Source organism: Hylobates moloch, unplaced genomic scaffold (assembly GCF_009828535.3).
Source record: "Hylobates moloch isolate HMO894 unplaced genomic scaffold, HMol_V3 SCAFFOLD_5, whole genome shotgun sequence".
NCBI classification, from domain to species: Eukaryota; Metazoa; Chordata; class Mammalia; order Primates; family Hylobatidae; genus Hylobates; species Hylobates moloch.
The window spans coordinates 54,245,040-54,260,874 of record NW_026652280.1 but is presented as its reverse complement, the minus strand read 5'-3'; the positions used below and the strand labels follow the sequence as shown (position 1 = coordinate 54,260,874).

The 15,835-nt window shown below is 38.0% G+C and overlaps 1 protein-coding gene across 5 annotated transcripts in view; it reads right to left on the bottom strand.

Annotated features, from left to right (window-relative positions):
• Nucleotides 1-15,835, bottom strand: part of ZNF521 (zinc finger protein 521) — a 290,644-nt gene that overhangs the window by 252,149 nt on the left and 22,660 nt on the right. For all 5 annotated transcript variants that reach the window (XM_032152612.2, XM_032152610.2, XM_058438547.1 and 2 more), the window contains one exon: nucleotides 8,232-8,411. Coding sequence is in view for 3 of the 5 variants with exons in the window: in XM_032152610.2 (XP_032008501.1) it covers nucleotides 8,232-8,411 (180 nt within the window). In the remaining 2 variants the exon portion in view is untranslated. The remainder of the gene's footprint in view (nucleotides 1-8,231; nucleotides 8,412-15,835) is intronic.

Sequence of the window (15,835 nt, the reverse complement as noted above, 5' to 3'; positions counted from 1 at the left end):
ACAGACACCAATCAGAAATAGCCATCCAGGTACTAACCAGACCTTCCTGAGAGCAATGAGATAAACAGCACTCCAGTCAGCTGGGTGGGCTGGCTTCTCCAGCCCCTTTCATCCCATCTCATACTAATGCAGTCTACAGTGTCCAGCAAACTGGAATTACGGATCAGCATATTTAATTTTAACTAATCTAATTCATGCAAAATCCTCAAATTTTGACAACTGATTTTTAAAAGTTTTCTGCAAAAAAAACGGCAGGATATTGATAGTCAAGCACAAGTAATCAACAAGAAAACGGCAAATCTGGCCCTTCCACACCAAGTAAAAGCTCCTGTCACCTACCATATGAAAGGGAAAGGGGAGGGGGAGAAAGAGTTTCATCAGAGCTGACTGAAAGTTGGCAAAACAAAAGCACAGAAGTGAGATTATCAGGAAAGTTCTTTGAAATATGAACTTACACCCACCACTGATAACAACCTCATGGGAAAGAATAACACACATTCTCTCCGGAGGTTTTGTGAAGTATTTTTTTCAGTTTTAACAGTCATTAAAATGAATTACCAAAATAAACAAACATGGACCAGGACTTCAAAATAACATAAAATTATTTTTAAACCCTGTTTATTTCATCTTTACCTAATTTTTTAATTTCTATTTTTGTGAATGTTGTACAATGCATGTATGTATGTAATGTAGTAGTAAATACATATTATGACAGTGCATTTAGAAATCACTAGTCTAAAAGTAAAATGCATATAGAGATGGGCTGGAGAATGGAATCTATTGAGGCCATGAAACTGCATTTTGGGGGCTTAGGGAGATTTGGAGAATGAAGTAGGCTAAAAAAAGACATACTTTAGGTACAAAATGAGGAACTGATCAAAATGGAAGGAAACAGGAAAATAAAACATATAGTCCCTTAAACCTAATTAATATAGAAACATAAATTAATAACAAATGATTAATAACAAAGTATGAATAATGAATTAATATAGAAATTAATATAGAAATATGCAAATAAAACTTATAATGCCTTAAGCCTAATTAATATGAACTAAAAAGTTGAAATATCACACTTATTTCATGTAATTTATTTCAACTAATGGTTTGATAAGGAAAATAGCAAAAGGTTCTAAGCAGTTTCAATCTGCTTTTATGAAAACGATGCTTCATTCTGTAAACTACTCATCTCCCTTATTCCCACTGCCAACAGAACTAGCTGTTAGAGCACTTTATTGTTCATTGGAATGAACCAATCTTTAATTTGCCACAACCATATGACACATGTATACTCACTTTCACATTTAAAAAAACTATTTGGCCAAATAATAAGGATATTCCAGATGTCTAAAAGTTTTCAGCTCACAAAAATTGTATGAAGCTTCCAGGAAGTTTCATAAGATTTAAAACAAAATTAAATGGACAACTACTTTACACTGATGAACAACATCCATTCATCAATTGAGTTCATTTTCCTAAAAAATGTGAACAGGAAGAATATTTGTAAAGAAGCCACAACCCTGGGTAGGGCTTTATATATATGGTCTACAAATATGTTCCCCAAAGCTACAGCAGAATTACTACCACACATATTTCTACACGCTCATCTACCAATAGTATGGTAGACCAGAGGGTTAAGAACTAACACAATGCTATTTAGTTTTTTCTGCAATTACGCCCAGGCAATTCACATTAATGATGTGAAAGAACACTTAACAGACAACTCAAGTTTGCAAATTAGCAGGAGAGAAGAGAAAAATGACTCAGAACAACAAGCATAGAGTATTACCAAATGCACTTTACACATTCATCCTGTTAAGTGTAGCTTAGTTTTGATGATTTACAATGCTAGTTCTTACTCACTTTTGTAAGCATAACAAAGTCTCTGTAATCTCAGCCTTCCCCATAGCACCCTGCTATTAAATCTTTGTTGAGCAGTGTGATGAGACCCCTCTGGCCTCCAGCCCTCCCCACCCCCTGAGGGAATTGGCAAGAAATGATAGGGTTTGTGGATTAGTAAAATGAGAGGTTCTCTGTGCTTTTCCTTCTTTAAATATATATTTTGATAATCTGTCTTCTGCATCGAGTCCCAACGGCATTAGAGTGTTGATTCCCCTGCCTTCTTAGCCTCCAGGAAAAAGACAACAAGGCTAGGGCAAGACAGGTGGTTTCCATCTATTGCTAAAATTGAAGAAAGGGAGTAAATTTTACTTCCACCTTTCCCCCTATTCCTTCAAGCAGGGATGATACATAACTTACTTATACATGTTGGACTGCAGACTCCAGGAAAATTGCACCATGAGACAAAGGAGAGAGAACTCATCTATGAGTGTAACCACGCCCTTTGCTATCTTCAGGGGCTGTTCTGTTCTTTCTTAGATCAAGGATGCTTGTCCAGAAAACTATCCAAATTCTAGAATATCCTCTCAGTGACAGACTCCATGAGCTGTGTGTGACACTCACATTTTCTTTATCCCTGCAGGATCCACTGTCTAAAATTTCAGTCCACATGGACAGCTAATCATTATTTGACCTGGCACATAATCTTGTAGCTGACTTTCAAATCTGGGTCTAGAATTGATCATCTTGTACTTCTGTATTTGACCTTCATCTCCAAAGGCTTAGTTTGGCCTTGGCTCAGTTTCAAGACTTTTGATACGGAGTGAATAAGTTTTCATCAAGGCAGGCTCTCCAAGGAATGTGCATCACCCTTGGGGATGAAAGTCACCAAAGGAACAGATCTTAAGTTACCAAGAAAACCCTCAGTTAAAAGAAGGGAAGAACCTAAGACAGGGTTTTTATGGCTCTCTCATAACAGAACTACCCTGAGTAACCCATATAGGCATCAGAACATAGAATATATCCCTTTTCTGTTATTTTGCAAATCAACAAGTTGTAAGATAGCTTTCACTTCTAATCGTACTCTATAATTAACCCTCTAGCACACTGCTCAGGATTCCCTCTTTCTTTACACAGATTGTTCATCAAAAAGTCTTCAGGCAGTGGTCTAGCTGGGTAGGGCCAAAGATGTCAGTAACGACTTCAAGATTAATAGAAGGGAATCCACAAGGAACAAAGAATAAATTGAGAAAGCAGCAAGATAAGACCATGGAACGGGCAGGGAGAAAGGAAAGGAGAAAATATGGACAGGGAAATTAAGAATCTTGGAGAAAGGACCGGAATTAGAGGAAAATCAGCACAGATGCAAATGGGGCTGAATGAAGTTAAAAGGCAAAACGAATTAAAAAAAAAAAAAAAAAAAAAACAAGGAAAGAAAAAAGTAATAAAACCAAGAGGCAAAAAAAAAAAAAAAGTATATATAAAAATACCTTCCTTTGCTAAATCCAGCACTTTGTCAGCTGGGGCTGGGGGGTGGGGAAGCAGCAAGAAGAGAGAATTCAAGCAGTGGGAAGCAAACACTGGAACTGTCAGACCTCCCAACTTACATTAAAAGGCTTTAACCAAGCAAGAAAGCAAAAGCATCATATTACTTTTTTAATTAAAATGCTTCCAAGTGTCTTTAATCTTTTCCAGATCAGACTGGAGGGCAACCTTCAGCCAACTCAAGCTTCACCATTAACACCTTCAACAAACATGGATCGTTCTTGATTTCATTTCTCCCTTTTTTTTGCTTCCTCCTTGGCCTCCACTTATACTTTGCCTCCCGAATCTACCACCGTCCCGAAGAAATCATCCTGAACAACAATAAACAGGAAAACAAGACCCATCAGATAACTCTGGACATGTGCTTCAACAAGTGGCAACTAAGACTCTCCTTTTTTTTTTTTTTTTTTGAGACAGAGTTTCACTCTTGTCGCCCAGGCTAGAGAGTAATGACACGATATCAGCTCGCTGCAACCTCCGCCTCCTGGGTTCAAGCGATTCTCCTGCCTCAGCCTCCCAAGGAGCTGTGACTACAGGCGTGCGCCACTATGTCCTGCTAACTTTTTTGTATTTTTAGTAGAGACGGGGTTTCACCATTTTGGCCAGGCTAGTCTCAAACTCCTGACCTCAGGTGATCTGCCCACCTCAACCTCCCAAAGTGCTGGGATTACAGACATGAGCCATGATGCCCAGCCTCTACTTTTCTACCTTTGACTAACCTGCTGTAGTATGTGACCACAGAACAGATTCCCTACTTTCAGAAAGCTTCAGACCAAAATAAACCAAACATTTTATCAGTTTTTTTAAAAATTTAACTCATAATCTTTGCCATACCATGTGTGGAAAATTCAGCACTTCCTGCACATGTATTATTAAAGTTGTATGAGACAGGAATAATGCCTTTTGCTTCGATTCAGTTTTATAAAGCCGAACATAAGAATAACTATAGGGCAGGCACTCAGTAAAAATTAACCACTCCCCAAGTAGAACTTGAAGGTTGTTTTCTAAATTATATGTATTTTAAAATGACTTTTAACATGAGAGAGGAAAAAAAAAAAACATGAGACAGGACCCACTCCTACCAAAGACACGATTTCTTGCTAGATGAATATACACTGTCATGTCAGTCCAGTGGGCACGCTGAAGTTCCCATGTCTTTTTCCTAATGTTAGTGCTGATTCTACATGAGCAAAGCTTTGTTTAAAGCACCAGTTATTCTACTGAAAATGGCATCTTACTAATTATCTGCATTTAATGGGATTTTCCCAAAATGATATGTTCTAGGAAAAATACATCTTAAATGAAGTCAACTAAATATATATGAGCTAGAAAATCCACAAAAAATACCAATAAATGCCCAACAGAATGTCAAAATTAAAGATGGACAATATAAATGTTAGCAAGCACGTACGACAACCAGAACTCTCATCTACTGCGGGTGGGAGTTTTTGGAAAAGGGTTTGGAAGTTTCTAATAGAGATTAAACATAGCATATCTCATGCCCTTCACCCAATGACCCAGCAATTCTATTCCTAATGAGAGAAATAAAACATATGTCCACAAAAAGATCCATATCGAAGGTTGACTATTTGAACTTTATTCATAATACTCAAAAACTAAAAATAATCAAAGTATTCACTAACAAGAGAATGTAAAACAAATAATAATATGTTCATATAATGGAATACCACACAGCAATAAAAAGAAACACACTACTTACATACACAACAATATGAATGGATCTCATAGTATCCATATCTTGGTTTCCAAATACCTTTGTCCTCATAAAGAACCAGGAGAAAAAAAAAGAAAAGAAAAGAAAAATTGCTGGCTGACTGCAGGACTAGGACAAAAAAAGACCATGATGATTCTGGAGCATCTATTTGCATCAGAAACTAAAGTTCTCAAATAATGATGGAGGCATATTAAACACATACAGGATCCTGTTTGAAGGGACTCCCATTGGCTAGATCTATGGCAATCTGGGTATCAATAAAATGAGAGTAATGAATTATGACCCACTGAATAAAATAAAAACCCAAAAGATGACAGTAACATGAATATACAAATAAATGAATAAGAAAGAGTATTACAGTAGGCTAACAAATAGATAAATTATGAACTTGCAATAGACATAAAAACAGTGAGTACGGCTGAGTGTGGTGGCTCACGCCTATAATCCCAACACTTTGGGAGGCCGAGGCAGGCAGATCACTTGAGGCCAGGAGTTTGAGACCAGCGTGGTCAACATGGCAAAACCTTGTCTCTACTAAAAAGTACAAAAAGTTAGCTGGGTGTGGTGGTATGCACCTGTAGTCCCAGCTACTTGGGAGGCTAAGGCAGGAGAATTACTTGAACCCAGGAGGCAGAGGTTGCATTGAGCAGAGATCACGCCACTGCACTCCAGCCTGGGCAACAGAGCAAGGCTCCATCACAAAAAAAAAAAAGAAAAGAAACAGTGGGTAAACATTTTACGAATATGTGGATATTTATATAGTATCAAAGTTATCTTCCCACGAATTATTAACCATATACAAAGAGAAAATGGTAACTTTATAATGGAAACTGTTGGCAGATACCACCTTAAACGAACATTCTTTGTTAACAACACCAACATCGTAACAAACTAACATCATGTACTTCCTGATCCCATGCACTGAGAAGGGTGCAATATCACTTCTTTGGTGATTCAGGCTCCTTTGGAGCCTGAATACTGCAGGAGCCTATGTAACCTGAATTTAATCCTTGGGAAACATCAGACAAACCCAAATTGATGGGTACTTTGTAAACTAATTGGTAGCTTCTCTTCAAAAATGTCATGGTCAGGAAAGACAAAGAGAGGCTGAGAGAACATTCCAGGTTAAAGGAGGTAAAAGAGACGACAGTTAAATGTTATGCATGATCCTGAATCGTGGATGAGGGGAAAAAATAGCTACCAAAGACATTATTAAGACAACTGCTGAAATTTAAATATGGATTGTGAATTAGATAGTATCTATTTGTGTTAAAGGTTAACTTTCTTTTTTTTTTTTTGAGACAGAGTTTCGTTCTTGTTGCCCAGGCTGGAGTGCAATGGCGTGATCTCGGTTCACTGCAACCTCCGCCTCTCAGGTTCAAGCAATTCTCCTGCCTTAGCCTCCTGAGTAGCTGGGATTACAGGCACGTGCCACCACGCACAGCTAATTTTTATTTTTAGTAGAGATGGGGTTTCACCATGTTGGTCAGGCTGGTCTTGAACTCCTGACCTCAGATGATCCACCTGCCTCAGCCTCCCAAAGTGCTAGGATTACAGGTGTGAGCCACCGCGCCTGGCCTAAAGGCTAACTTTCTCAGTTTCAGTAAGTATACTATAGATATGTAAGAGAATAGATTTGTTCTTCAGAAATACAAAGGATATACGTATAGAGGTGTGATGTCTCCAACTTTCTCTCAAATGATTAAGAAAGAGATGCTATAGGAGAGAGAAAAAGAGAATAATAAAGTAAATGGAGAAAAATGTAAGCAACTAGTGAATCAAGTAAATGATATGGAAGTTCCTTATATTATTTTTCCAAGTTTTCTGTATGTTTGGAATTGTATCAAAATAAAAGTTGCTCCCTAGAAGCATATATAAACTGTAAAATATATATGTATGGCCAATATTTATATAAGAAACATCGATTCTCAAACTTCAGTTCCAGAAAATGTTTATGGGTTTTCTGAAAGGAAGATGATTCTGGGGCCTAATAAACTTGCTCACTGTAATCCCTCTTTGCAGAGAAGAGCCACAAGGCACTTTTAATAAAGAAGTCTATTTAATGGATTTAATCCAACATTCCACAATAATCCATTCAGAAAACCTTGTTAAAATAGAACACACTTTAAAATCTTATAAAAATATGAATATGCTGTGGAAAACAGTCAGAGAAACACTTGTCCAGTAAACACATTTCGCATACTCGCTTAATTGAAGAAAGGTTTGTGCTGGGAAAATAAGAGGCAGAGAAAGAGAGACACACACATACACACGCACACGTAGAAGTGGCGTCAGCTTCAAACAGGAAGAGTAGAATGACGTGTATCTTACAGACTTCTATCTAAAATGCCCTACCCAGGCTCATAGATGCATTCTTGTAGGATATATTTGAAAGGGGGTAGATATTTGGTAAACTGAGTCCCAGTTTTATTTAGCCATTACATCAAACATGCTATGCAACATGTTACTTTAAATCTGACTCTTCCAAGGAACTGCATAGCAGAATAACTTGCCAGCCTTAATGGGTACCTACTATAGGCCAGGTATTGTGCTAGGCTTAGATAATGTGAGAATGAATAAGACAGTTTCGGCCATCCATGAGCTTTCAGTCTAATGAGTGAGATGGAAAAATGAACATACCCAGAGAGAACTGTGGTGCTCAAGGATAAGTATGGAACTTTATGGGAACACAAAAAATGTGGCTAACTCAGGCAGAGGGAGATCAGAAAAAGTTTCTTTCAGGAAGTGTTATCTAAGCTAACAAGTTCATTTCTCATGCTGTCTTTGAAAAGGTATTCAAAGGATTTTTAAAATATATTAGTCATCCAATATTCACGTTCTGCTCCTAAATGGCAGCATGTAAAAAAAAAGTAAAAAAGAAAATACACTCATTAGCTATTAACATCTAGGTGCATCTCAAAATCTAAGAGGGCTGTGACACTGAGGTTACGCCAAACAACCATCTCAGAATTCTTTCAAAAGCATCTCTAGACTTAGCTAGGTATTCAAGCGTAGGAATAAAATAATTCGAAGAGAAAAACACATAAAGGAACAAACTGAAAAACTCAGAAATAGAACAGTACAAGAAGACAAAAAAGTGATAAGTATTGTTTACCTGTCAGTTGACATTGATTAATCTTGTGTTCTGTGATATCGCTCAGCGATTCAAACACCTGGAGGCAGCTGTCACAGCTGTGCACGGCTTCGTCTTCCAACTCCTCCCCGTCTTCCGGCCTCTTCTTACAATCTAGTGCCTCTCCATCTTCAGTCTTGTCTTCAAGTTTACAGTTGGGGTCTGAAAAATATCAACACTGTAAGTATGGGGTTTAAAGACAGGTTCTTTTAAAGTAACATTTAATCTTCTTGCTACTAAAAACAGAAACACCATTTTCCTTGAAGTTGCAATAGGAGGGCTTCATTGCAGATTTTATTACAGGAGAATCAAAAGTGAGCCTCTCCTAAAATTATTCAGTTAGTGACTATCAAAGGCCTTCTTCCCTTTCCCCACCATGTAGCCCTTTTCCTCTCTCTCCCATCAAATCACTCACCCACTTCTTAAGACTGACATTGCCATGTTTTTCATAGCCTTTTAGTTTTTGCTTAAGAGAGATAAATCACTTTTAAAATTGAACAGTCTCCAATGCAAAAAAAAAAAAAAAGAAAGAAAACCCACTGTGCTTAAGAATGAACTCTTTTTCTGCTAAATATACTCTTTCATGGGAAATTACAAGAATTAGCCAAAAGTCTAGAATAAGCTAAGCCAATTACCATAGGCACAAAATTGACCTTTACTTATAAACTGGTCAAAACACACAGCTACTCCATTATTTGTTAGACAGCAATAGCAAAATAAGCTGTATCACATAGCAAAACATTCTTAAAAACGCAAACTCAAGTGTAAATGTATGTCTCTTGTTTTCAAAATTATCCAAAAAAGTGAAATAAGATATATGAAAAACAATTATAAATAATAATGAAGTCAACAACTTGAGTTGGCATTACCAATGTTGAAAAGCTAAATGTTGTAAAAACTAAAAATAGTTCAATTTTCACCCTAAAAATGATACACAAACAGGGAGAGGTGCAGGGGTGCAGGGAAAGAAAAGCACGTGGAATGCTTTTACTTAGAGCTCAATAAATGCTTTTTGATTAGTTACGCTGTCCTTTGAGTCATTTCCTCCCAAAGAGGGAGGAAGAAAGGAACTGTGTGGGGAGGGGGCAGAAGAGTATCTCTTTGGGGGAAATTAAGATAATGGGATAATACAATCAGTGACTGAATTTATGGGTCACTGATTTCCAGTAGCAAAAAGTCCTCCAAAGTCATAAATAAACTATATCTCAAAATACAGTAAAATTAAACTAGAGATTTCTATTTTCTATAAGGCCTTGACTAGTCAATGAAATGGTTACAAAATAACTGTATCAAGATACCTAAGAAATACGTAAGGCATTATCTGTAGCCACATTTTTATATGACTACAATATTACTTTTAATGGCTACAATAAATATGATAATTTAAATATAAATATATTCAATGTTTTTAATTTTGCTTTTTAGAGATGGGTCTTACTAGGTGGCCCAAGCAGAGGTGCAGTGGCTATTCATAGGCACTATCATAGCTCACTGCAGCCTCCAACTTCTGGCCTCAAGCAATCCTCCTGCCTCAGCCTCCCAAGTAGTTGGGACCACAGGCACACACTGCCATGCCCAGCTATTTAACACTTTAAATATTTCATTAAATGTTACAATCAAGAATCTACAGAATCAAAAATAACCAAGTATTTCTCAAAAAAGTCCATAAACGCCACCACACCAATATCCTGCTCTCTGAGATTGTTTTCTGCTATGTTGCACATAGCACGTTTCTATGAATGCTTCTTCTACAAGTCACTTACACTCCCTTTTTTGTCTGGCAGTTGTTCTAGAGCCTTTCTTCACATCTTCAATAAACAACTATATCACCACCCTTCCAATGATTCACATATGCCAAAATCAACTTCTATCACCATGTATCTGACAATCTCTTGGGTTCTTAAAAAAAAAGCAAAATTCCCATCTCAAAGAGCACGTAGTTTTGTTTGTTGGGTTTTTTCAAAAAGAACACACTGTTTAAGTACATTGGTAATCTGGGCTGATTTGCCATCTGGAAAATTATTATCTCAACATTCAACACAGTGCCCATATCAGTATACCAGGATTTAGACTGCTCATTTCTGGGGGAGTAATCACAGGGATTTTGCATTTGTCTTGTACTCTGCTGAGCACAGTTCTACATCCAGGTGAGTGCTTTGTAAATATTATTTAGTGATGGTGAGAAAGGGAAGGAGAAAAAAATAGAGACTACCTGTAAAAGTCCTTTACCGGTATTTTTTCTGTAAACAGGAACAGACCAGTTACCTCTAAAGTAAAAAGCACCAGCATGCCTACATTTTCCAAAGCTGATACTATAGGACCCACCACATTGGGGTTTGCTTCTCTCAAATATTTCATCTGGGGCGACAGATGCAAAAAAAAAAAAAAAATGGCAATGATTCAAAGATCTCCAACAAACTAAAACCAAGTGATGAAATACTGCCAAACTAGACAGCAATTCAGGAAAATAAATAACTGTCCCAACTATGGCAAATTGACCCCCACACCATTAAAACACTTATTGGAAGGCAGTATGCACTCATGAATACTCTTGGTTGTTTAGCATGAGTTTCTAGTTTCTCAAAAAAGCTGATAGTACTCAGGGAAATGTCGCTGTTAGGTCTGAATTTTAATATGATTATTTAAATGCTACACATCCAGTTTGCAGACCTGTTTGTTTTTAAATAAGGAGACTCTGTGAATACTTTAAGTACTATACAGAGAAAAATGATAAAAACTCACTTTCCTTATTATTCAAGAATATGGACACTTTCCATGAATCCAATATCAAAAATACAAACATAGAAGAATGCATGATGGCTTTGCTCTCAACAGCTGAAGAACCGACCCCAGTCCATGCTTCCAACACTGTGGCTAGTTATTAAAATGAGGGTCATTTTAAGACTAATAAAAAATAGTTTTGCTTCCACTTCTGCATTTACAGATAGAACCCTTCAGGGACTGAAGTCAGTCAAGCTTATTCACTTCTGCTGCAACTTTAGGATGCATGCTCCAGCCAACTGGCGAATTTGTTTTTAGGTCAACACTTAAGAGGGACCCTCTGGGAAGCGGGTTCGATTATAGCCTATGATGCCTTGGTGTAATGAGTACTGGAATCTCGGTCTCTCTCCTTGTAAGATTTTTCCAGCCTCCACTTTCCTGAAAAACTCTTTTTTGCCCATTCGAAAGATGTGTTTATTTGTGCTAGGGGTTTGCATCCCTAATGCCAGTTGATGTAGGAAGATTCTAGAAAGCTTACACTGTCAACCATTTCTTTCCCACAGGTGGCTACACTTCAATAATTGCACATGGACTTAGTGATGTAGTTTTTATAAAGTCCTTTGAGATCCAATCATAAAAAATAATTGTATCACTCTGCTAGCCATTCAAACCTCTGACTTCAGCCTAAGGGGTTATAAATACAAGGTCCATGCCTGTAAGTATTGCCTTGCCCCCAGCACTACTGCAGGAAGGATCATTGTTCTTCCAACTCCATTGTTGTGCTATAAATCCACGCAAAGGGTGATATTTTAAAATATCCCCAAACTCTCTACATTGCAACTACAAACTGTGTCATAGCTGCAGGCACCACTCTCTCTCCCCCTACCCTAAATGATGCTGCCCAAACATGTTGCATTCAGCACAAATGATCTCACCTCCTCAACCAACTTTCCACCTCATCCTCTGAAAAGGGTGCTGTGGGACACTGGATTTATATCGTTCTGATTGGATAAAATGCTGAATTTTGGAACACACGCACAATTATTATTACAAAAGTAAGTGGCAGCTTTCTGTTTCCAATTTCGTTAACATTACTTATAAATAGGAATGTAAAAGAAGCATTCTTTTCCCTGATTATGTTCTCTGGCAGGTGGTTCTTTTCTTCGTCTCATCCTCCTCTTCATAAGAATTGTTATTGCTATAACTTGCTTTAATAAAATTACAACTGTGGGGAAAATGAAAAATTGCACTGGCTTAAAAGTGTTGGAGGCAATAAACCCGTGGACTTCAATTAATTTCAAGTGTGGGATCAGTTTAAGGCCAACCAGCAGAAATTCTATTCTGTCCATGTAAAAATGAGGTTTCACCACATTTACTTTTTATAACCTATATAAAAGTCAAGTAAAAGTAATGAATATCTAAAAGCCATCTCAGTGGACTGGCAAAGACTATCTGTATTCTTGAAACTCATCTTACATATTTCTCTCTGCAACAAGGATCCCATGCCTGATCAAAGCTAAAATGTCAAACTACTGAGAAAACAGCCCAATTTCCAATCCATTTCACTGCCTCAGAATGGACCTCCTTCCAAGCCACTTTTGCATGGAAAAGCACTGGCAAAAGAAAGAAAAACTAAGAGATCATGTGGTTATAATTATTACCAGGCAAGGAATATTTCTGCAGCTCAGTGGTAAAGTAAAACTCTGTCGCTCTCTGCTCCCAATAGTGTCCATCGCAAAACAACTGCCTCATTAAATCTCTGCAGTAAGATTAATATGCCGTAGCTGCACTACATTTATAACTTGGTACTCTATAAAAAGCACATTTAATGGTAAGAGCCAGAGCCTAGATACAAAGTATTACTATAAAAACTTCTGGCAGCAAGTACACAGTGCAGGCCCTCTGTCCCTCTTGCTGGAGATATAAATGAGGCTTTTCCTGGTTAATTCCAAGCATGAAGCTCTACCTTAAAAACCAGAGTCAGTTTTTATGAGTGGCAGAAACACAAGATTCTGAGGATGATGTAAATATGAATGCAAGAAGATTACTTAACAACTAAGACTGGCAAGAGATGAATGAACCCAAAATACTCCACTTATATACTCACGCAAACTTAAAACTGGACCACTTCCTAACAGTTTGTTCTCTGATCATAGCCAGCTTTTCACCAAATTAAACAGCCATGGCATGAATTACTCAATCTTAAGTCAACCCACACAGTGTCCAGTGACTTCAAGAGACTACCAACTAAAAAATACATACTGTCTGAAAAAAACAAGTCTTAGCTTCACTGTGATGACCATGACCTCCAGAATCTCAATAGCCTAAAACTGTTACAAAAAAAATTAAAGAAAAAGTGGCCCCAACACTACACTGCTAGTGAACTCGTAAAAATAGAGGGTTTTTGAGACTTTAGAAAGCTGCCCGAGTTCTTTCTTTCACGGATATTGTCTGAAAATAAAAAGGCATTATAACCCTTGTCACATATCCAGGAATTCTATGCTAAATAAGTAAACAAATAATTCAGATTAATGCATTCCATACCAAAATCTCCCCAAATCACTGCAAATGATGCATCTCAGGTTAACAATCATCTTGTGCTAAATGTAATTAACTGTCTAATGATGTTGTATTTAAAGTTCATATGTGTACTCACAACTAGCCTTCTAGGTTTCGTGATATATTTAGAAGTCCCACACCTAAAAAGAAAATCAGAGAGTATCTGTTCAAAATAAACCATATCTGAAAGCACTCCTCCCCTACAAGTATGTTCAAATCATAATCCCTGATTTATGTTTATACTTTTTAAGAACAGAGAAAAAGTTACCTTCAGGCTACAAAGAGTTAACAAGAAGCAGAAAGCCTTCCTAGTTTTCAAAAACCAAAGGGCGGGATCATTATTTTGTGCTTTCTGGGCTCTAGATATGCATTCTAACTTGAAATCCCATAAGACAAAAACAGATTTAGGGGAAATAAATCGCACACTGTTATAAAATAGCAAGCAGGCTCTAATGAAGGAAGACAGCATTGCCAGACTGTGCAGCCGTCTGTCCCGCACTCGCCTGCTGGTCTGCTGCCTCATTTTTTTTATTACTGTCAACTAAAGGTAAACAAACAAACACAACAAAAACAAACAAAAAAAAGCAATCAATGGGGTGGCTAAGGGCTGAGCATCCCTGGAACCACATCGGCCTCAACTTAGCAGGATTATGATGGGCATCCCAGGCAGAGACCTGGCTGGGCACCAACCGGTCCAAAGAGCTCCTGTGGTCACGGATAAGAATGTGCTCCTTTTACCTCTTTCTGCAATGTTTATTTTCTAACCACTCTATTCTCTGAAACTTGTTAAATTGTTTTACAGAAGAAAAAAAGGAACCTGTCATCTATTTGTTCTTTCCTTTGTCTATAAAATCTTCTCAGATAGAAAGAATGATCTCTGTATTAAACAAAATCGCACTGTTGAAGTTTAGACTTTCTGTGGTTTTGCTTGGTTGTTCTACAGGTCTATCACGGTCCTTGAAGACCAAAGAGAAATATCACAGATGCACTGTTATGAAGGAGAACATGCCAATTGTGAGTTTATTACCACTATCTACAGTGAAATTCCTTGAAGGAGGATGCTGAATGGGAGGAAATTAGCCTTAGGGGAGGTTAAACACACACACACACACACACACACACGCGCACACACACACACACGCATTCACTTGCACACTTTGCAACAAAATAAAAAGTTTCTTCTCTTCTAATCAGAAAGATATACCCAAGTTTCTTTCTTCCATTATTCTCCCTTTATCTTATTTTTTTTTTTTTTTTTTTTTTTTTTTTTTGAGACAGAGTCTCCCTGTTTGGCTCAGGCCAGAGTGCAGTGGCATGATCTCGGCTCACTGCAACCTCCACCTCCCAGGTTCAAGCAATTCTCCTGCCTCGGCCTCCTGAGTAGCTGGGATTACAGGCACGTGCCACCATGCCTGGCTAATTTTTTGTATTTTTAGTAGAGACCAGGTTTCACTGTGTTAGCCAGGATGGTCTCAATCTCCTGACCTCATGATCCGCCAGCCTCAGCCTCCCAAAGTGCTGGGATTACAGGCATGAGCCATTGCACTGGCCTATTCCCCCTTTATCTTTAACATGAAATTTGGTAAAAGAAAGACACAATGGAAGGAAGCAACTTCAGTACTCCAACTTTAATACAAACAGTAGTTTGTAACTATTTACTAACATATTCCAACCTTAAAGTCGTTTAACTTCACAATGAATTTCTATGGCTGCCTTGTCACAACTTCAGTAAGCAAACATTTCTTGAGCACCTATGTGGTTAATAGCCAGTTGATTGAGGCCCTGGAGATACAACGTCCAAATTACTGTCCCAAGAAGTTTGCAATTTGCTGCAGCTTCCCAACTGGTGGGTCAAAAGCGAGTTCAAGTGTTTTGGGATACTGATCCTCAAGGTGACCAGGCACAGCTTGGGGTGACTGGAAACTGCAAGTCTGTCTTCCCTGGCCTTGTGTGGTTTTGTCCATTTACCCAAGTTTGCCATTTGACACTTATCACTTTTCTGCATATGTCATTTCATGAGAAGGCCTGACAGGCACAAGGAGAGAGAGAGAAGAGTAACTTAATGACTACAGCAAGAGGGATAAGTACTAAGATGGAGGGGCATCTAAATCGGGGCAGGGAAATTTTACCCCAAGAAGAGCAGCTTGGGCTACATTTTGAAGGCCACATAGCACTGGGAACAAGAACATGGCTCTCCAGGCAATAGAAACATAGGTAAGGCCACAGATACATAAAACAACATGATGACTTCAAAGAAATGCAAGTACCTGTGTTGCTATTCAAATGGGGGGGGGGGGGGGGGGGGG